We start from the raw sequence: 23,879 nt of genomic DNA on the forward strand, positions 1-23,879 counted from the left end.
GAGAGATGTGGGTGGGGTGGCGGTGCAGAAAGAGACCAAATAACTGCCGTATTTTTTGCACCATAACACTCACTTTTTTCCTCCTAGAAAGTAAGGGGAAATGTCTGTGCGTGTTATGGAGCAAATGCCTACAGGTGGGGGTGGGGGGGATCTGCTGCAGTCGTGAGCAGAGGATCCATGGTTCCCCTTCCTTCCCTCCTCTGTGGCTCGCAAAGCGGGAGAAGAGAGGGACAGAGAGCCTGCTTCTTTAAAGGAGCAAAGCGGTAGAGGAGAGGAGCTGCTTACACGAGTGCAGGAGAGGGGTTTAAGGGGAGAAGGAACACACATGGGGTGTGTGGAGAAGGATGCTGCTGCTAATAATGCAGGAGAAGGGTTTAAGGGGAGAAGGAACATGCATGGGGTGGGTGGAGAAGGATGCTCCTAATAATGCAGGAGAGGGGTTTAAGGGGAGAAGAAGGACGCGTGGGGTGGGTGCAGAAGGATGCTGCTAATAATGAAGAAGAGGGGTATAAGGGGAGAAGGCTCCTCTCCTCTTCCACTTTGCTCCTTTAAAGCATTATTAGCAGCATCCTTCTCCACCCACCCCACGCATGTTCCTTCTCCCCTTAAACCCCTCTTCTGCATTATTAGCAGCATCCTTCTCCACACACCCCACGTGTGCTCCTTGTCCCTTGAGTGCTTTTCCTTCCCTCATCACTTAAAACGTGGTTACAAAGCACGGATCCACATGGATCCTCAGGATTTTTGTACTGGGTCACCCCAAATTCACCATCAGATCACATAGCATGTCCATGGCTAAATCTTGCACCAAAAAAATCATGCACCCACTGTTGCCTGGGGCTGCAGTGGTGCAAAAACGTGGTTACAAAGCATGGATCCACATGGATCCTGAGGATTTTTGCATTGGGCTACTCCAAACTCACTGTCAGATCACATGTCTGTGGCCACAGCATGAACCAGAAAAATCATATATCCACTGTTTCGTTTAGAATAATTTTTTTCCTTGTTTTCTTCCTCTAAAAACTACGTGCGTGTTATGGTCGGGTGCGTGTTATAGAGCGAAAAATACGGTAATTGGTGAAGGGGAAATTTCAAGCTGCCCATCCAAGCATGCAAACAAAGTCATAGGCGAAGGAAATACTTTCAAAACTGAGCCATGTCGTGTTAATCTCTGCTGATGGATCTAAATGGCTCAGAGCAAACAGGTAGCACAAATAACAAAGATTTTTTAAAAAGCAAGACGAAAGCACCCAATGGCTGGACTGACTGTCAAGTTTTGAGATGTGTTCTCTCTTTATCAAGGGAAATTCTGCCCCTTCTTCTAACATTTTCTAAAGAGCTAACTCACTCTATTCAAGGTGCAAGCAGCAGAAAGAGCACTAGATTCGGGTTCCGATCCATAGTCAGCCATAAAGCTCACTGGGTGACTTTGAGCCAGTCACTATCTCTCAACCCAGCCTACCTCAGAGGGCAAGAGCAGTGTGCCACCCAGAGATCCTTCAAAAGAAAGTCAAAACAAAAACGGTGATATATAATAAATGGAAGTAGTGCTCAGCTTCAAAGGAGCTGAAGCTTCTGAGAAGCCCTACCATCTGCCCAGGGATTTTTAAAAAATGAAGGTGTTTGCACAGTTCTCTGGAAGCAGCAGCTGCAACTGGCAACCCTCGTTTTGTACAAAGTCACGTTGCAGGATGCAAGAAAGGAGGGGGGTTGAAAGTCTGGTTACATCTACATTCTGTCCCCATTTTTAAGAGCACAGAGGGTTGGTTATTACTAGGGCTATCAGTCAATTAAGTTTCTTCTTTGTCTTTTAAATTGGGAAAGAGCCCTGGCAATTAATTAATTGGTGATTAGTCAACCAACCAACTGATACTAATATGAGCAATCCTTTAAAATCTGCATTTGAGGAAAAAGTAGTTCCAAGGGAAATTGTATGCCTTCTTGAGGCAGCCAACTCCAACCTGGTATCCTACATATGTTTAGGACAAATTCCACCATCCCCAACCACTGGCCAAACTACACGTAAATGATCAGTGGAGTGGAGGGTACCAGGTTGAAGCAGGCTGTTTCAAGTTGATGCACTCATACGTCCTAGCCCACATCACTGTAGAGAAGGCAACAGAGAATAAAAAATGAAGAATCCTTCTAAGATGGTCTGTGCTGTCTGCAGCTTTTCAAAGTACATATATTTAAAAATCTGCAAACCAGTTAACTAGGGCTCCTTTTTAGTAGCCATAAAAGATAATAACAGGAAAACAACTTGTGTGACATGTGAGATGGTTTCCCACCTAAACCAGTATTACCTGCCCTGACTGGCAATGGCTCTCCAGGGTCTCAGGCAGAGAAGGGTCTTTCCCATCACCTACTACCTGAAATTATTTTAACTGCAGATGCTAGATTCCCCACTGAAAAAGGGGGCCTAATTTTATCTGCAGGAACCTCCAGAAGAATTTAGTTAACAAGTGTAGTAGCACAGGCCTACACAGGTTTGGCGCAGAGACATTGTATGCATGACTTGGTCATTGCCTGTACCACCTACTCTATCTGGTAGGGGCTCTCCAGAGTTCCAGTCCTGACTGGAGATGCCAGATTGAAACTGGGGCCATCTGCATACAAAGGAAATAATTGTACAGACAACCCCCCATTTACACTGGAGTTACATTCACCAGCACCACACATTCTGAGTATATTTGAAACGCCACTGAAAAAGCCTGCACACCCCCCCATTCCGCCCCACCCCCTTTTGCGACGTGTGCACACATTGAACATGCATAAAGGGGGGGGGGTTGCCTGTATTACCAAGTCAGAGGTGGGCAACCTTTCAGTCCTGCTTGCAGTTCAGATTCTGTTTTCATTATTCCACTGGATTTCTTCATTGGCCAGTTATGAATGACCACCTGTAGAACATCTGGGGACCTCTTTTTAGAAGAATCATCACTGAAATTTGAACTTTCTCCCTCGTTCACTACCTTTCAAAGTGGGTTTATTAATTCATCGTTTGCTGCCTTTTCCTCTCGCCTGCGCTGTAGAGCAGGAAACTTGGGAGTGATGACCTAAAGCATCTGGAGTTCCATCGAAAGATGCCAGATTGGGGCTTAAACAAATTAGATCAGGTGATGGGCTGAGATCATTTCCTTGGATGGTAGCAAGTGGGTTATCAGCATACTAATCCACTATCAGGAGGTTTGAATCTGAAAGGGTTGAGAATGGAAAACAACTCCCACAAATCCATTTCTTGAGCATTCATTTTGGTGTAAAAGCAGGTTTCTAAGTTCCGATCTTGATAGATGTAATTTAACTGTTTGGTTATTGAATACTGATAGGGTCTCAGCAAATGCAGACCTATTCCCATCTTGATGTACCTTCAAACCACCACTAACTTCAGTTTCTTTGCTGGTAGGTCTTATCTGCAGGGCTACAGTCAGAATTCCTGTCTTCACTAACACAGCCAGTGCACCAATTATGGCATTTAAATGCAAAATTTCCTTTTCCAATGTGTCGATTCTGCTAAAGATTCCCTCTGCTGTTTGTTTAGACAGGAGACATTGGTCGCGTAAAAGTTCCCACAGTGAAGGAGTTTCAGTCTCTGTTGTGGTAGAGTCTGTTATGCCAAGATTGTTATTACGCTTAGTTGAGCTTTCATTATATGGAGGAAGCTGAGGTTACCTTGGAGCATATATATATATCAGCTCCTAGCAAGTCCAGATCAGTTGAACAGTTAGCTAAGCTTTCATTAGAGGAGTATGTAGCAAAACCTCTTACCTGGGATAAGGCCTCTCCAGTCCCATACTTGCACACTCACAATGTAAAGTTCCAGGGCTCTCCATGTAAGATATATCAATTTAATTTTCCTGCAAGCGCTTTAAAGTTACATCTGCATCCCATGTGTGGCACAATATTATGATGGTGAATTGGGAGAAATTGTGGAAAAAAGGAATTAAACTTACAGCATGTGATGTATTAAGAGAAAATTTGATGAAAATGATGTACAGATGGTATTTAACACCAGTGAAGTTAGCAAAAATGTATCATACTCGTGATAATAAATGCTGGAAATGTAAGGAAAAAGAAGGAACCTTTTACCACATGTGGTGGACATGCCCCAAGGTAAAAGACTTCTGGGAAAGGATTTATAATGAACTGAAAAAAGTGTTGAAAAACACATCTATTAAGAAACCAGAAGCCTTTTTACTTGGTATAGTGGGGGAGGGGTGAAATCCTCAGAAAGGATGTTACTTTTTTTCTGTATGCCACAACAGCTGCGAGAATATTACTAGCGAAGAACTGGCAGAAACAAGATTTACCAACTATCAAACAATGGCAGATGAAGATGATGGACTATGTGGAACTTGCCAAACTGACTGGGAGACTCCAAGATCAGAGAAAAGAGACGGTGGAAGAAGATTGGAAGAAGTTTAAAGAATATCTGGAAAAATATGTTAATATTTAAATCTTAGAATAGCTTTGGAAGTGGATATAAGCTGTAGGGTTAGAAGATAGTGTATTTTAAAATAGTATTATTTGTAAGTGATAAAATGTGAAGATTTTTATTGTAAAAGTAAGCGTGATTAAAAAAATGGTTAAAAATTATTATATATGTAAACTGCTAAAGATGAGGTAAAACGAAAATCAGATAGGGGGGATTTGGAGAAGCCCACCTAACAATGTTTAGAAAAATAAGGATAAGACAAAAATTTGTTTGTATTGTTTTTTCTTTTCTTTTTATGTTATTTAGTTGTGTTATAAAATGAATAAAAAAAATGGGGGGGGGGAATAAAGTTACATCTGCATCCCTTGCTGAGTCACAATAGTGCAGCATAGATTCATGGACTAAATTTGGCAATGGACACTTCTGGAGTTCTGAAGTACTACAGGTCTGTACACATGTAATAACCATGTTAAAACTGTTAAAACTACAGAGTATCTTTTGGTCAAGATGGTATTTTAAGCGTTTATCAGTTTAAAACTCTCAGCCAAAAGAGCTGCTCTCCAATCTCCTATCCTTCAATTAAAATAAATGGCTTTTAAGTCCACATAGAAGTAAAACACATATCCTTCTTGACTGTATGTGGCAACCAACATCAACTGCTAGGCCCACTGACTTTAACACTTTGAAATTATTCAAGATAAAGCAAATTAAAACTAGAACAGACCATGGAACTCAAGGACAAAGCAGCCTCAATCGTTGCCATCTTCACCTGGAAGTCCGGAAAGTATTTCAAATAGGAGTGCCACCCAACCACTTTTGCTTCCAGCAGCAGCAGCAGCAGCAGCTCCCTTCCTTAAGCTGCTCTTCTCAGGTCCCATCCCACTCTAGTGAGCGGCGGGGGGGGGGGGGAGATAGGAAATGTGCGCACTCAAGAGAAAAAAATCACATGCTGCCCCGTCTGAGGCTGCCTGCAAGAACACCAATGTGCATTATTTGGGGGAGTGGTTGATTAGTCTAGCTCCTAGGAAAGTGCTCCTCTCCACTTCAGCTAGCATTCAGTTGAAACTAAATCCCAGGAATTGTGGGATCTCTCCCCTACCAGAGGTGCTAAACTAACACAGCAAAGCTAGGAAGACTGTATTAGCACCAATTACCACTGTTGAGGGTATGCAGACCTACTGCGGCTCTTGCATTTCACGGCCTTTGTGGCCTTGCTGGTTACAATTTCCCCCCTCTGGACATACAAGTTTTCCTCTCTCTCTTTCAACTAAGGATAACAGGTCATGCATCAGATCAGGGGTCAGCAAACTTTTTCATCAGGGGGCCGGTCCACTGTCCCTCAGACCTTGTGGGGGGCCGGACTATGGTTTTTTTTTGGGGGGGTGAACCCACAAATACCCCAGAGATGCATTTTAAATAAAATCACATTCTACTCATGTAAAAACATACTGATTCCCGGACCATCCGTGCACCGGATAGAGCCACCGGGCCTTAGTTTGCCTACCCATGCATCAGATGAAATGGGCTCCAGTCCATGAAAGTTTCTACTACAGTACATTTTTATGGTGCCAAAGGACTTGTGATAGTTTCTATATGAACTCGAGCAACCATGTGCCCCTGTATCATTAGTGGGGAACCTGTAGCACACCAGATGTTGTTACACGTCAACTCACACCAACCCATGACAGAATGGCTAGTGGTCAGGGATAATGGTAGCAGCAGTGCACAACGTTGCAGAGGGCCACAGATCCCCTGTCCCTGCTCTATTATTCAGGCATGCCCCAAACACACAGGCCTATCAATTTCCCATGCCATCAAGAGAAACTACACTGCAATATTTGACTCCACATACATACTTTAAAAAGTTTGAGAGAGGTCTATCATTCCTGCCATGGGGCAAGAGTTGTCCTTTTTTTATACCTGTTTTTGGATGAACATGTTTATAAGGGTTTGCTTTACTGCATCCCCCCCATAGATATAGTTTTATATGATCAATAAGCTATTTGGTATTTTATATATTTGTAAGTCGCTTTAATACTTTTTTGTAGAAAGCAGTGAATAAATAAATGTAATAAATAAAAAATACTGCTGCACTGGGGTGGGGGTGGGCAGCCACAAATATTCTGGAGTGAGCCCTGTGTGTTATATTTGCTTAAATTCACTTTAAACAAATCTGATAACTGCTTAGCCTATCCTTAAGATTCCTGCATGATAACAACCAAAAAGAGCTGTTCAGAGTTTCTTGAGAATGATTCATGTATGCTAATATCTGCAAACATAAGCAGTCGACCCATCACATGAATGCTTAAACCATGGGGCAGGAGCAGGGGAGACTGCAGCACACCTAGAGAGGAGAACTGTGGCAGGCGTCGTCTTTCTCCATTCAGAGTTGACTTTGGATGTGGATTTTTAAAACCTACGAACACAAAATTAGGAGTCTTTGAATGCTGTTACACCAACAGTCCTGTAACTTTGTCAACAAGGAGGACATAAGCCTACCGTGCTACTTAAAAAAGAGATTGAATCACCCCCAAAGCAGACAAACTTTCTTTTGCCTTCACCTTCTATCAACTGGTTACACAACAAGAGCCTTAACTGAGCAAGCGCCAAACTGTATTCTACTTTGTGGTCGCTTATAGCAGGGGTCAGCAAACTTATCGCGCCTCAGGCCAGTGTCTCCAGCCCTGATCGCGCGGTGGGCCGGAGGGTGGGGGAGCGCATGCCCATATGTGTGCGCACACGTTATTTCTGGTGCACTTCCGGGTTGGAGGAGCACCAGAAATAGCTTGTGCGCATGTGCATGGGCCTCCTCGGACCCGGATGTGCACCAGAAATAACACTTGCGCATGCACACAAGCTATTTCCGGTTCTCCTCTAACCCGGAAGTGGGCAGCCGCGCAGCGCAGCACCAGTAAGAGCGGGTGGCGGCAGCGGGCAGCAGGGGTCGCCGCCGGCCAGATAAACAAGTCCCTCAGGCCTTATCCAGCCCACGGACCTTAGTTTGGGGACCCCTGGCTTATAGCCTGCACTGTTCTCTGCCTTTGTTTAGAGCATGAGTGGGGAATCTCAGGCCTATGTAGGCTAAATGCAGCCTCTCAAGCCTCTCTTTACCCAGTGATCAGAACTCTCCCCAGGCAATGTTCCCTCTTTCCCAGCCACACCCCACACCACCCCTGCTTCACACCCCAAGTCATAGAATCATGGAACTGCAGAGTTGGAAGGCACCATCTAGTCCAACCCCTTGCAATGAAAGAATATGCAGCTGTCCCATACCAGGATTGAACCTGCAACCTTGGTGTTATCAAGCACCATGCTCTAACTCACTGAGCTATCCAGTGTGAAAAGGAACTGATTGTTCCTTTAGGTTGTTTGCATGGATTGACAGACATGTGTGAAGGGGGGGGGGGAGGTAAAACTGTCCACTAAGCAAGAATTGCCTTGGTTGCTCCAACAATTTTTGCCCCTGGCTCCACCTACCACTGGCTTGTGGCCCTTGAAAGAGAGGCCCAGAGGAGAATGTGGCCCTTTGGCTGAAAGACATCCCTCACCCCTGGAATAAAGGATTAGCCTTGGCTCAGTAGACAAGTGACAGAACTATGGTGGGTGTGTAGAGGAGGGGAGAGAATGGCTGAATATGGAGATGCTACGTGTTCTAAAAAGTGGTTCAAGTACTTATTTTGAATGGAACTGGTGGTACACTTGCTGAGAAATGTTGGCCAGCACTGGTTTAAAGGGATTGTGTTTCTTTGTTTCATAGCTTGTACAGAAAAAACCCACAAGTCTCTCTGGTACAGTACTATGAAATCAATGCTGTAAAGTAATTGACCATATATAACCAGCCTGTTGGCCAAGTCTCCTCCCCCCACAACTCTTTTTGGACCAGTTAAATAGTAAACCTCCTGAAAAAAATCTTTTGTAAATATCCGCTCAACTCCCTCTGAACCTACGGTTCTTTTGAGCATCTGTCTCCCCGCTGCCCCCCTTTCCGTTGTTGCTTAATCAGTTCCACTACAATGTCCCACTGTCCGGCACACAATGGAGTCAGCCCAAACAGTAGCTAAAGAGTTTGCTGCTCTATTTGACGCAAGCTCTGGTTTCCAGTGGACTGTGAAGCTACTCTATTTTTTTCTCTTTTTTTTTGGCGGGTGGTGGTGGGGGACACAGCAATATAAGCTTCCAAAATGCTGAACAGGAAAAGCAGAAGAGCAAAGAGAGGAACTCTGCATGCTCAAGTTAACAGGAGTTTACTGAACATGTAATGGTCAATGGGGTGGGGGAGAGAGACAGCTTATTTAAAATATTTCTCTCTCATCTTTCCAGGAGGAACAGGACTGCTCATAGTCAGCCTCAGCACAATCAATCATGGTAAAGTTACACTTTCAGGGGTAGCCAATGTGGTTCCCTTCAATGTTGCTACACTACAACTTCCATGATCCCCAACAACTAGTCGTGCTGGCTGGGGCTGATGGGAGTTGGAGCGCAATTACACCTGGAGGAAACCACTTTGGCTACCCTTGTACTTATAATAATATAAGAAGGCTCTTTATACAAAGTCAGTCCAGAGGTCCTCTAGTCAAGCACTGCTTCTTCTGATTGACAGTGGCTTTCCAGTGTTTCAGGAACATAAAGGCCTTTCCCAGCCTTACCATCTTTAAACTGGACTGAGCCTGTGATACAGGGTGGAAATCCCTACCCCAATAAAACGTTGTTTTTGTTTTTCACGTTGCAATTGTTTTTCAGTGGTTAACTCTCAGAAGTAAGCAAGTTGGCATATTATGCATTATTTAGGTTGATAAAACGTATTTAGCACCTCTGTCTTTTTTGTAAATTTAAATGTTAATGTTACACAAATTCATGTCATTGTCTTTATACTTTTAAAAGTATCCCAATAAAAACGACCACATAGCATTACACTTCAACTTCATTAAGAGTGCTTTTATTTCCATCCCTCCAATATTTCAGGTCAAATGTGGTATTGTATACTGGAATAAAAACTGTCATGTATACTATATGGTGTACCTTGCAGACACACTCTTGTGATGGCTGAGGTGGGAGCTGGAGGGCCGAGTCTTTTATCTCTGTAGTGAAAACAGTTTCAGAACTAGAAAACAGGAACTGGCCTCCTGATTCAGTAGAAGGCAGTGTCATATGCTCATATCCAAAAGTCAGAATGGCACCTCCCCTCTGGGCCTTCACACCATTTCAAACAACACTGTATTTTAAGTCCCTCCTGCTCACTAAGGCCAAAGACACTACTGTGACAACAAGGAAGAGGCGTAGCTAGTCAGATGGATTAACGCTACCAAGGAACAAGCTTCAAGAGCAATTGCTTTTGCAGTTAAAGAAAGAAACTTGACAGGGAACGGGTTATTAGGACAGTCATAAACTGAAGGAACAGACCACAAGAGGTTTCCTTTCCTCAGCTTATTTGCTAAGGGAGGGCCAGCCCAGAGCCTAATCAATTAGTATCCATCTCTCTATCTGACATGATCAGAGTAATTAAGGTAAAGATTCCCCCCTCCTGCCGCCACCTCCTGGGGAATTCATATTGCACTGAAGTACTGCTAAGCAGAGCCTGTTAAAGGAAGCGTTCATAATCAACATCTAATGGGCCATCTCATAGGAACATAGGGAGCTGCTTTACACTGTGCCAGAGCCTTAGCCTATCTAAGCTCAGTATTGTCTACACCATGGGTCAGCAACTTTTTTCAGCCGTGGGCCAGTCCACCGTCCCTCAGACCATGTGGTGGGCTGGACTACAGGGGGACGGGACGAGTTCCTATGCCCCACAAATAACCCAGAGATGCATTTTAAATAGAAGAACACATTCTACTCATGTAAAAAAATGCTGATTCCCGGACAGTCCGGGGGCTGGATTGAGAAGGCAATTGGGCCGCATCCGGCCCTTGGACCTTACGTTGCCTACCCCTGGTCTACACTGACTAGTGGTGGTTCGCTAGGAATTCACGCAGGGACTTCTCCTAGTCTCACATGGAGATGCCATCAGGCATTAATCAGGGGCTTTGTGCATGGAAAAAGGATGCTCTGCCAGTGAGCTGCAGCCCTTCCTTAAAGGGAAGTTGGAACCAGAAAAAATTGCCAAGCTAACTGGATGAAGCTCAGGTGCTTGGTTCCCCCCCCCAACCCTTTGCTGCTATTTGTGGAGGCAAGATTTCTTCTTTTAAAAAAAATTACATTGCCAGTAGCAGATAGTGATAGGTAGCCCTTCCAAACTTGCCATGTAACACACCATAAATTATCTCTAGAGCCAACAGGCACCTCCAGATTGATGCAGAAGTACTTTTCAAAGCAAAAGAGCTGCCTCTGGTTTGCACAGCCCTTCAGAATATTGCTAGCAAGCTAGCAGAATGCACGTGGTAGTTCTGGGGGTTGAAAGCAGGAGTTGGAGGAGGCTGAAGGCACAGAAGCTATACTGGCTCCATTCCCCAAACCAGCTGACCTTCCTCCTTCCAGGTTCCCAAGTCTTAGGGTAGGAACAAAAGCATTAACACAGGCAGAAAGCATAGCTAGAAGTGAGAGGCAAAACTGGAGGAAGAGAAGGGGCTAAAGGCAGGCAAGATCCAGAGGCCAGAAGTGAAGCAGATTCTGTTCGACTTCCAAGGTACGACTGTATAAGAATAGCATAGTAATTAATTTAAAAGTTCTGAGTGCTGACAAAATATCTTTTTCAATGCCTGGGTGTCTCAAATGGGTGGGGCAGCTGGCTCAGGAAGCCACATAACCTCACTTTGGGTCGACATGAAGAGTATCCTTGTAGCAATAAAGGAAACTGTATGTTGAAAGGGGATGTTGCTTAGCTTTTGCTAAAGCTCTTGTACCAATGCTATATTTGGATTTCTTCACACCTCTAGGATCTCTCAAATCTGAAGCTGTTTTTTTGTACCAAGTTGGCATTTCTCTTAAACATTTATATACAACCATAGAGACAAATGGGACCTTGTAGGCCATTAAATCTAACACAGTTTCACGCAGGAAATCCAGGAGACAACAAAAGGTCATTCATCCTTTAGCTGAGCCCACCCACCCCTGTAGGGAATCATTGTCAAACTGCTTTTACCATGAATAATGTTCTCTTAATGTTCAATCAAAATATACCCTCCTGCAACTTAAGCCTATTACATCTAGCCCTGTTTTCTGGAGCAGCAAGAACAAATCTTTTGCCCTCTTATACACGACAGCCCTTCAGCTATTTGAATAATACAATCGTTTCCCAACCCACTCAGTTAGACTCTGGAGGGAACGTATAGATCTTGAAAGATATTAAGATGCCATCCTATGTAATCCATAAACCCTACCAGATAAGGGTATTTCAGTGACCCTGTAGGTCTTTTTACCACCAGTGGTCACCAGTCTATGCCTGCTTAAAAGTCAAGTCTTTGCCACTTGTCAAAAGGAAGCAGTGAAGAAGCTTAGCATGCTTCTCCAGCCTGGCTACTGCACAAAGGTGAACATGTACATACAGTGAACTAACCACTTTTGCTTCTGGCTCTACCTCACCACTGTCATATGGTGCCCCCAGGTTGTCCAGAAGGGAATGCAGCCTTTAGAATGGAAAAAGGTTCTCCACCCTAAACCACCTAAACAATGGGAAATTACTTCCTGTAGTGAATAGTACAGGAATAGTCAGCTTTAGTCTCATCTTACATAGAGATAGTACCGCTTGGCTTATGTAAGAGGCAGAAAGGCACCATGGGCACATTTCATGTCAGAAGATTTGCAGGTGAAAGAATCCCTGCTTGGCATCTGCTGTGATGTTGGTTTATGAATTGATGTCACTTCACAAGAAAGAATGTGTGAGTGAAACACACTCTGCTGGTCTGTTTATAAGGGCTGCTCTTCTGTCAGTATCTCAACATTTATAGTCAGGCCAGGAAGAGCCAACCAGATTCAGACAGAGCCATGAAGATGTCTAACACTATTCATTCATTCAATTTATACCCCATCCTTCCTCCCCAAAGTAGTCCGGGGTGGCATCTTCTCCCTTCCCCTTTGAAGCCTCAAGAGGCTCGCCAGCATACAGACTCAGTTTAAGTTGCTGCTGATCCTGGCACAACTTTTGCCTGCCCTCTGTTCACTGTACAGGATTCTACAGTCATTTCAGTTTGGGCAGAGTCTATGGCTCAGTGGTAGAGTATCTGCTTTGCATTCAGAAGGCGTACAGTAAATCAAAACTGAGGAGTAACAGCCCTCAAACCATTCATCTTACTGTCCACAGGTCAAAGTGGACCACTAGGGGTGGGGAAACCTGCTGGATCCAATTCCCAATTCCTTGTTTAACTTAAATGAAAGTTGCTCTTGTTTTTCAAATACATAAGAAACTGCCTTGTGCTAAAGCTAGACCATTAGTCTACCCAGTTCAGTACTGTCTACACTGACTGGCAGCAACTTTCCAAGGTTTCAGGCAGGAATTAATTCCCAGCCTTACTTGGAGATGCCAGGGAATGAATAATTCTACTACTACTACTACACACACACACACACACACACATATATATATATATATATACATATACATATACATATATATATATATATATATATATATATAGTTTTAAATAATTGGAGGCTGCCATGTAGGACCAACATGGGTTAAAAAACAAACAGTAATAATTTCTACAATCTTCTTGTGCAGCGGCAAGCCTAATTATACCAGGTTGACTGCAATTTTGGCTACTGCATGAACACATAGACACTATGGCGCAGGCCCCATCCCCAGCCACCTTACTTCTTAGGTGTGGCAGTTAGTAGTATTAAAGCAGAACCTATAACCTGGAGGCTTATCTCCAGGCAGTAACTAATTTCCACATTGCAAAGAAAATGAGCTTTAATATTCAGAAAATTGAAGTAGTCTTAAGACAGCAACAGAGCCTGCTGCAATCCATTGTACCTGAAGGCACGTGAATCCAAACACATGCCCTGGAAAAAAGTCAGCAGCTAGGGAAAACGAGTTTGCCGAACTGAAACTGTAACAGAACATTGTGTGCTCTGAGTAAACCTTATGACGGATAATGTACAGAGGAGATTTCAGGATGGAAAGCCAGAGAAAGAGAGAGAGAGAACAATCAAGTCTCCCATTCAGGTAGTTTTAATTAAAAGTAGATTTATGCACAGAGGGAACTTTGACGCCGCTCTGCTCTCCTAACCCAGGTCCAGGATTGCTTAATGAGCATTTTTTTTCTCTGTGCATTTTGCACATTTGATTTTTTTTTTTTTTAAGGCACTATCGGAAGGGTAGCATTCATTCTTTTAACACATCTCTCTCTACAAGTATAACACTGATCATTCCAGGTCACAGGGAACACCCCCCCCCCAAAAAAACCCCTACATTTTCTGTAAACTGCCTCTTGATTTGCAATGCTAGCTACAGAGCTTCTAGTGGCCCATATAAGCACAGCCACACTGCTCTGCCTGTGTGGTGAAGGTGGGGGGAGCTAAGTACTCACCAGCTTACTACATTACTGGGGCCAAAAGTTGGGGTGTTTCTCCACACACTTAGAAATGTCAAATGGGATGTTCTTTTAAAAATAACCAAGTAATCGTGTCTCCTCCACCTCCTGAGAGCACCAGCTGGGAAGCCAATCAGACCAGAAGTTAGGAACATAATGAATCAGACCACTGCTCCTTCTAGCTTAGTATGGTCTGCACTTACTGACAGCCGCTCTTTTGGATTTCAGGCAGTGATCTGTCTCTCACCAGTGAGATGATAGGACTGAACCTGGGACCTTCTGCATGGAATGCAGCTGCTCTACCACGGGGTTACAGTCCTTTCTCTTGAATGAACTGCTGAACCTTACTTCAGTACTAGAGATGGGACAGTGCTGGGGACAGCAGGCTAGCTAACAGAATGCAGGGCAGGCCAGATGGCATGCACAGCTCTGCCCACTAACATCTGAGTAGCAACCTCAGCATCCTCCAAGCCTGAGGCAGCTGCCTCACTCTGCCAGTGGTAGGGCTGGCCCTGTGGAATGGTATCAGACCCCTTCTTTGCAAGTGTTTACCCTCTCCTCCCCCAAATTAAATTACCGTATTTTTTGCACCATAACACTCACTTTTTTCCTCCTAAAAAATAAGGGGAAATGTCTGTGCGTGTTATGGAGCGAATGCCTACGGGTGGCGGGGGGAATCTGCTGCAGTCGTGAGCAGAGGATCCATGGTTCACCTTCCTTCCCTCCTCCGTGGTTACAAAGCATGGATCCACATGGATCCTCAGGATTTTTGCATTGGGCTATTCCAAACTCACTGTCAGATCACATGTCTGTGGCCACAGCATGAACCACAAAAATCATATATCCACTATTTCGTTTAGAATATTTTTTTTCTTGTTTTCCTCCTCTAAAAACTACGTGCGTGTTATAGCCTGCTGCGTGTTATAGAGCGAAAAATACGGTACCTGAACACCTCTGCTGATAGAAACACTGGTCAGTGGAATACTGAGAGACCCAGTTGTACTTCTTTCCAAAACACACTGAGTAGCTCCAATACTACTGCAGACTACATGGCTTCAAGACACACAGCTCAACCAAAGCTGAAAAACTGGTCCCAAGTGCCACGTTAGCTATGGCAGAGAGAAAAGGCTTCTATTCAGATCTTTGCCATTTAGACATTGTCCAGGAAATGCATAGATCATGGAGAAGCTGCTATTTTGGAATTTGCCAGAAGGCCCAGGCAGCTATAGTACAAGAGTCAGCATTAAAGATGACAGAGAGAGATTCACCAAAAGATCCATGTAGTTCAGCATCCTGATTCCTACAGTGGCTGACCAGGTGCTTCCAGAAAGTTTTGTTTGAGATGTTTATTATACCTGTATGAAGTTAAAAAACTTGCTTAAATGTTTATTTGCACTTGGCATCCATTTGTTGTTACGAATGAACTTACGAAACAGAAAATTTCACATAGAAAAATTACGCACTGAAAAAAAAATCTCGCAACGCTTCCACCCCGTATCACTGCCAATGCCCCTTGAATCTGTGGCTGAGGTGAGATTTGAACCTCATTTGTGACTTATGCCACACCAACAAAGCACATTTGGTTTGTAACCCTACATTTTTTTTTAAAAAGGTACACCAGCAGGGGCAGATGCTAGGAATTTACAGCAACAAATAAATCTGATAAAAATGCAGCAAACTATTACACACCACGGATACAAGAGGGGAGATTCCTCTACCCGTGAATGAGGTGTTAAGACTATGCGTGCTCTAGTCTAAGCAACTACATTTGCAAATCTGCATAGCATGTGCCTTGGATACTGGGCAATAAAGGATAACAAAATGTACTGTTACAGCCCAAGCTTTCCACTGGGTGTTAACTACACTCTCTACTTGTTACAGAAAGTTCACCATCTATCAAGTGTAGCTTGCAACACTGGCATACAGTATGTGTGTTTTTTTAAATCTCAATCTCTCCTGGAGCACCACAGAAAAAGAAAGAGAACACCAATCATTATCAGAACTGGCTTGACCAGTTTGGCAAGCGAGAAAACTTTGCCCTCCTCCTCGTTCTCCACCCTCCCAATGGAAAGCAAAAGGTGGGTTAAGAACCCTCTTCTTAGACTGGCTGAATAAATGCGCTCCCAGGACACACATGATATCCAGTCACTGCATCTCACCAACCGCACTTGCACAAGGGTCCTCAAGAAGCAGGAATAAAAAGAAAAAGGTGGGAGGAAGGGACACAAAAACAGCTGGCTGCAAAGTGATGCATAAGTCACCCCTATTGGTATTGGCCTCCACAGATTTCCAATATGAATTGTCGGAGCAATGGGGGGGTGGAGACAGAAATAACAAACAGAAGGGCAGAGAGATCCAACCACGAATGCCGAAAGTCAAAAGCTGAGATGCTTCAAGAGAAATATCCTGCTGTGGTTATGTATATGGGAGCCTGTGCTCCTAGACAGCAAGTGCAAACTGTCTCCATGTAAATCCTCACTTTGCTGCCACTGAGTTCATGACCCCTTTCTCCCTTTTTGGCCTTGTCAGTCATTCAGACATTCAGTTTCTAGGCTGGGAACTTGGATTAGGCCTGTTCAACCAGCACAACCCTTAGCTAGGAAGCCTGGATCCAAACAAAAGCATTCCCTTTTCAACTGTTTTCTACATTCGCTTTGACCCCCATCAAAAAAGATGGGAGCCAAGAATGGTGGGGGTTCACTTCTTCAGCAACAAAGGGCTGTGTCACCCCCCACATACTGCTTCTTCCGTAAGTTATACCTTCCCCATGTCCCTTGGAAACAGCCCTCATGCCACATTGACAAGCTCTCACCAAGGAAGGGATGGGGCCCAGACCAGCTGCACAGTGGGACCGATGGAACAACTGTGAGGGTCCAGCTGGAAATGGGAGCAGAAGTTCTCCAGCCACGCTGCTAGGTTTCACCAGCCAGGAGATGGAGCCAGCCACACAAGGTAGCACACAGACCTGTTTATCGGAAATGTTTCGGACACATCAAAAGCAACAGGATGATTGAGCGGACCAGCTCTCCCCTGGGGACAGGATTTCCAATAAAAAGGGAGTTTTGTATGATTAGATTATATAATAACAGGGTTTAAGTTGTGTGTATACAAGCATTCAACCAAGACAAGGCCAAGGGATGGGGTGGGGGAAATCTCCCCTCACTTTACTTTTAAAGGGGATACTTGAATACTTAAGATTTACCAAAGAAAGATCTGCAAAAAGCAACAGAAATGTATTATAATGTTAAAACCAGAGTGGAAAGGGGGACAGGGAGAAAAGAGCAGCACGCTTCTCAGGAAACAAAAAATAAATAAATCAAAATTTCAGTTACTCAGTTAAGAAGGTGCAGCTGCCACAGGTAACCTGAGTCATATGGGCTCTTCCCCCCTCCGCTTTCAACTAGTTTAAGCTGAAACTGCAGAGGAAAGAATAGGATGAAGGGAGGAGGGGAGAGAACTACTTTGATTCAGTCATGCTTAAATGTTGGCTGAATTTGGTTATTTTGATAAATAGATGTTCTTGCTTTATAAACCAAGGTGGAGGATGTGCTTTCCTTTCTCTGGACCCACATTTGTTTAAAAAATCCCCACTGACGAGACCAAAGCTAGAAGGGCTCAAAAGAAAAGGTACCAGGCACCAGATTCAAACCTCCTTTTTCTTTTCTTTCTTTTTTTTTCTTCCTCTGCCACCCCTAAGATAAAGGATGTTGGAGATATATTTAGTCCACTGTTATACTTGTCTCATTTCCATGCTAGCTGTCCTTTTCAGGCCCTGTTGCTAAGACACATGCATGCGCTTGCAGAGAAAGCAAGAAAGAGGAGAGCCCCAAAGACTCGAGTTAGAGGCTTCCCACCCCCTCCCCTCTGTAACACATAGGGAGGGTGACCACTCTCCCCTGGGAAAATAAGGAAAAGCACAATCAAGTGGAAGGCAGCTGTGGGAGCCAAAACTGAGGAGGCGGCACAACTGCTGACCCGCAGGGCCTGAGGAGACTCACCGGAGGAGGAGAGGACAGCAAAGCCAGTGGGTGAAGGCTCATTGAGAAGGAATTCAAGGCCTGCCAGGCCTCTCTCCTGCAGCTGGTGTTTTCAAGTAACCACCCCTACCTACCCTTCCTACCTTTCCCCTGTAATCTGTTAAGCACGTCACAAGGTGCGCTCACAGTCTTTGCAGAACCGGAACAGTTGCTGCACCCTGTCTTGCCCCACCCTGCAACTACCTTCTGGAAAAGCACAACTCCCCCCCTTTTCAAAACACACACACACACACAACAGTGGAGAGTAAGTAATGCTCAGTAGACCAATGAGTTGCCCTCATTGCTATTTAACCTGCTTGGATTAGAGAGTTGCAAGAATCTTCCCAAGGATGATCCAAAACCGATTTTTATTCTATTAATCAATTGTTATCAATGCATTATGCATACGCTACCTTTCTAAGTAACTTTCCAAGACAGAATACAAATCAAAACCATACTAATAAAATCAACGTTTTAACAAGGGCCATGTAAAACTGCATGATGAAGAAGCCAGAAGAAATCATGAATTATTATAATTACTGAAAGGCCTTATATTGAGGGTGGCTAACCTTTGGCCCTCCAGACATAGCTGGATTGAAGTTCCCATTATCCATGGCCATTAGCTGTGCTGGCGAAGGCTAACAGGGCCTGGAGCCACTCCCAACAGATAACTGACTCTAAGGACATCTCTCAAAAGGTGTGGCTATGCTTTTGTTTTTAAAGATTTATTGTTTTATTGAACTGTATTGCAGCTTTGTTTAATATTGCATTGAATTCTTATTTACACTACACTTGACCTTAGCCAAAAGACCTAGAAGCAATAATTCTTATTTATTATTACCTATTGGCTTCATACCTTACCCCTCCCCCCAAAGAGCCCATATTGTAGATGCATTGTACTCTCTCCGTTTCACTGCTACACATACTGTATTTATTATTATGTATTACTTACAGACTGCCTCAAGAGGTGCATAAGTATGGTAAACAAACAAACAACATCCAGAGGGCTAGATGAGAGGGTGGGCATGTCACAGGTTTCCCCAACCTATAGAACTGTGATGAGGAATGTGCAGTTGAACCAAAGGCTTTGTGGAGGGTAATTCTGAGAAGGGATCTGAAATGATGGAAACAGAAAATATGGGGAAGAGAGGTAGCACCACACAGGTGATCCAGCAGAGTACATAAGTTATTATGAGCAGCAGGTGCCAACTCTGTCCCCATGTCTACCCTGGCAACACTATCACAGGACCTAATAATGTCATCCACCACATCAAGTGTTCATTCACCTGCTCATATTCCAATGTGATATATGGCATCATTTGTCAGGAATGCCCTTCTACATTCTATGTAGGACAAACAGACCAGTCTCTATCCAAAAGAATAATGGACACAAACCTGATATCAGAAAGGTTTATATTAAAAAGCTAGCAGGGGGAACATTTCACCCACCCAAAATATTCTCTTGTAGATGACCTTAAAGTAGCCATTCTGGAACATCACAAGTAAAATAGCAACACAGAAGTGGTGGATTTCAATACAGCAAGGGTTTTAATACCATCACCTGTGAATTAGCTCAAGACAAAGGATTTCAATGCACTGTGTGTGTGTGTGTTAATTGGCATATCAATGCCAGGATCTCTTTATTATCAATAACTGTTTTGTGAATTACCATAGTTAATTATGTAATTATCTCTCTCTGCATTTTATTTCCCTCTGACCTCACTGTTTACAGCCAGCCAGCCACCAAACCATGTGAATAGACTGTATACACCTGTGTAACTCAGGATAACAATTCATGTATCATCAGATGCGTCCAAAAAAGCTTATGCTGCAATAAATGTGCTAAGTCTTTAAGTTGCCACAAGACTCTTTGTTATTTTTGCTGTACCAGACTAACATGGCCCCACCTCTGGGAAGATCAAGAAGTGTCACCTTAGGAAGTTACTTTCTAAGGAGAAGGGAGAAATTTACTACGGTAGGAGTTTCAAAGGCAGAGCGCCCAGTGTGCTAGCAAAGGAAACAGCATCTCTTGGACATCGGATGTTGCCTTGCACAGACTCCATCTAGCTCACTGTCTTCTCTGATGGTGGCTCTCCAGGGTTTCTAGCAGGGGACATTTCCAGCCCTATGCAAAGGTGCCAGGGATCAAACCTGGAAACTTCTGCATGCAAAGCAGCAATACCATTGAACAATGGCCCTTCCCCAAAGAGGCAGCAGCAGTTATTTCCCAACCTTCTCATAAGGCAAAAAATATGTCAGAAAACAGAAAGAGCAAGCAACAGCATCACATAATAGGGCAGGGGATTCAAGGTGTCTCTAAATGGAAAGATACAGAATAAGGAAGGGGCTCAGGATTACCCATCCCCCTGGCAAAGACGGGACAGTGTGATGCATTATTATTACTACTACTACCACCATTAATAAGGAATGCGGGTGGCGCTGTGGGTTAAACCACAGAGCCTAGGACTTGCCGATCAGAAGGTCGGCAGTTTGAATCCCCACAACGGGGTGAGCTCCCGTTGCTTGGTCCCTGTTCCTGCAACCTAGCAGTTCAAAAGCACGTCAAAGGGCAAGTAGATAAATAGGTACCACTCCAGCGGGAAGGTAAACGGCGTTTCCGTGTGCTGATCTGGTTTGTCAGAAGCGGCTTAGTCATGCTGGCCACATGACCTGGAAGCTGTACGCCGGCTCCCTCGGCCAATAAAGTGAGATGAGCGCCGCAACCCCAGAGTCTGCCACAACTGGACCTAATGGTCAGGGGTCCCTTTACCTTTACCACCATTAATTACCCACCCTTCACCCTAAAGTCATAGTGTTCAACTTCCAAAGTGAGGTGCAGCCACTGCAAGCTGAAATGGAGAAGTTTATAAATTGCTGGAAATGAGTCAGTACACACACTGGACAACCCCAAACAGCAAACTCTCATTGGAATATAGGAATCTGCCTTTGCAAAGTCAGACCATTGGGTCCATCAAGCTCAGTACTGTCTACAATGGCAGGCAGCAGCTCTCCAGGGTTTCCAACATGAGGTTTTCTCGTTCTGGAGATGATGGGGATTGAACCAGGAGCCTTCTGCATGCAAAGCAGATGCTCTACAGCCCTTTCCCCATTCCACTACCCTCCACAACTCAATACTGTAATTTGGAGCACAATCCATCAGGATATTATCATAGACTCAAAGAACTGTAGAGATGGAAGGTACACCCAAGGGTCATCTAGCCCAGCCTCTGCAGTTAAGGAATCACAGCTAAAGACAAGGTGGCACTGTTGAAAAAAATGAACTGTGCTCTTGTACTTGCATTCTCATTCACTTTAATGAGGAATGTGCGGGAGAAATTATCAGTGGATTGTGCCACCTAAATCTATCTCTGTCTGCCACTGAGTCACCCCATTAATGGCACCCACAAGCTACTGCTCAACCATGCCTCTTCATAGGACTGAACTACCAAGGGCAAGCCCACATCCGCACTAGACAATTAAAGTGGTAAAATAGTACTTTAAGAGCCATGGCTTCCCGCAAATGATCATGGGAACTGCAACTTGTTAAAGGTACTGACATGTGTTAGGACACCCCTATTCCCCTCACGACGCGGGTGGCGCTGTGGGTAAAAGCCTCAGCGCCTAGGGCTTGCCGATCGAAAGGTCGGCGGTTCGAATCCCCACGGCGGGGTGCGCTCCCATTGCTCGGTCCCAGCGCCTGCCAACCTAGCAGTTCGAAAGCACTCCCGGGTGCAAGTAGATAAATAGGGACCGCTTACTAGCGGGAAGGTAAACGGCGTTTCCGTGTGCGGCTCTGGCTCACCAGAGCAGCGATGTCACGCGGGCCACGTGACCCAGAAGTGTCTCCGGACAGCGCTGGCCCCCGGCCTCTTGAGTGAGATGGGCGCACAACCCTAGAGTCTGTCAAGACTGGCCCATATGGGCAGGGGTACCTTTACCTTTTTCCCCTCACAGAGCTACAATTCCACTGGAAAGAGGGTTTGGTTGTTAAACCACTTTAGGAATTGTGGCTCTGAGAGGGGAATAGAGGACTCCTAACAACTCTCAGGATACCTAACAAACTATACTTCCTGGGAATCCTTGGGAGAAGTCACGATTGTTAATGTGGTTTCAAATGTATGGTGTGGATGTGGCCCAAGATACATGTATTGTATAACTACAGAGGAAATTTTTAACCATCAGCTACAGCTCACCTAATCCTTGATGCATTCCTCCACCCACCTGCCCCAGCCCAACCAAAGAAAGAATTGTCCCACCAACGCAATTAAGAGATTGCGGAAGCTGCAAAGAGCAGCCCACAAGAGCAAAAAGCTGTTGGAGAGAGAAATAGGCACGTAAGAGGGATGAATGAGACAAAAAGGGTGGGAAGCGGGTTTTTATCCTCTTCTCGGCTCTGAGGGAGTGCTGGTTCTGGGGGCAGTCAAGTGATGTAAGGAGGCAGGAGAGAGTACACATGATCACTCCTCATGTACAGTAGCAAAAAAAAATAAGCTATGGCAGGCAAGGAAAGGTTGTTGGAAGATTCAGGACAGATGAAAGAAAGAGGACATATGAAAGAATGTACTCCTTTGCACAGCACATAATCACACAGCACAGATAAACTATGGAACTTGTACCAAGAGGAGGGTAGTGATGGCTACCACCTTAGACGGTAAGGCCATCAATGTCTATGTTCTGTCCTCAGTGTCAGAAGCAGTATGTTTTGGAACACCAGTTGTTGAGAACTACAAGTGGGGGGAGCTGCTGTTGCACTCAGGTCCTGTTTGCGTGCTTCCCTTTAGGGCAGAGCTTTCTAAACTTTTCATGCTGGTGACACACTTTTTAGACATGCATCATTTCGTGACACAGTAATTCAGTTTTACTAGCAAACTAGAGGTTAAACTAACCCATTTCCAGCCCCAGGAGGAGCGCGGGAACGTTCGCATGACATACCTACACACTGTAGCCAACACACTAACATGTCGCGACACATTTTGGAAAGCTCTGCTTTAGGGCATCTGCTTGGTCACTGTGAGAATATGATGCAGCAGTAGATCATCCTCTGGCCTGACCCAGCAATGCTCCTAGTTTGAAAGAAGGTAGCTTATAAAACTGAAATATTCTATGTGCATTCCACATGTAGCATAGCAGCTGAGAAGTCTCATGTCCAAACTGCACCTCACCACAAACTCAGTAGGTGGCCTTGGTGAAACCATACTTCTCTCAGTCTCCACCCTACACTTGAAACATAGGAACAATATTGCTCTACTTTAGATTACAAGGATTACCTGAACAACATGTATGGAGTGCTTTCAGCACTTGAACTGTGTCATCTACAAAATTGGCCACAGATAGATTAGGTAGGCACTCAGAAGTCACCCAAACAAGATGATGCCTCATCACTTGGAATCTCTAAGGGTTTGTCAGCTGGGGGGAACACATGTTAAGGTGTCGCTTCAAACTCTTGCATGAAACCCCTTTTAAGGGCATGAAAATGGTATACCTTCATTGAGGAGATGCCCTTTGTCCACAGCACCTGGGCAATTCACTCATGCTATCACAACATACATCATGTTCAGAGATAACCCCCATGGTAGTGCACTCCAGAATGGGGACTGAACCTAAGTGACAGAGTGTTCCTGACATATACCTCTCAGAACCAGACTTTGCAATCTTATCGGTGGTTTAAGGTATCATTTGGGCAACATCAAACCTCAAACTCAGTTGAGGTAGTTGACCTATCTACATGTCTAGAAAATGTGCTATCCTCTACCTGCTTCACTGACAAGCTTCCTCAATCCAAAATAATAATCCAAAGAGAAGCATGAAGGCAAGAGTGGTACTTAAGGGGGATGGGGGAATGGGAGAAGAAGAGTGATGTCTCCACATGGTATTTCAACCTCCTGCAGCCTTCTAGATTGAGTTGGCTCCCCAGTGCATCCCACAACAGCACTCCCTGCCACAAAAGAGCAAAAAGGGGAAGACTAC

General features: G+C 44.5%; 1 protein-coding gene across 10 annotated transcripts in view; it reads right to left on the reverse strand.

The window, feature by feature from the left end:
• MARK2 (microtubule affinity regulating kinase 2) overlaps positions 1 to 23,879 on the reverse strand; it is a 108,943-nt gene that overhangs the window by 82,800 nt on the left and 2,264 nt on the right. For 2 of the 10 annotated variants that reach the window (XM_083418734.1, XM_083418742.1), the window contains exon 1: positions 17,895 to 18,048. The exons of the other annotated variants lie outside the window; for them this stretch is intronic. In XM_083418734.1, the coding sequence (XP_083274860.1) occupies positions 17,895 to 17,936 (42 nt within the window). In that variant the 5' untranslated portion in view covers positions 17,937 to 18,048. Of the gene's footprint in view, positions 1 to 17,894; positions 18,049 to 23,879 lie in introns of those variants that run through there. 10 annotated transcript variants of the gene reach the window in all.

This window comes from Podarcis tiliguerta (genome assembly GCF_965153285.1).
Source record: "Podarcis tiliguerta genome assembly, chromosome: 16".
Taxonomy (NCBI): Eukaryota; Metazoa; Chordata; class Lepidosauria; order Squamata; family Lacertidae; genus Podarcis; species Podarcis tiliguerta.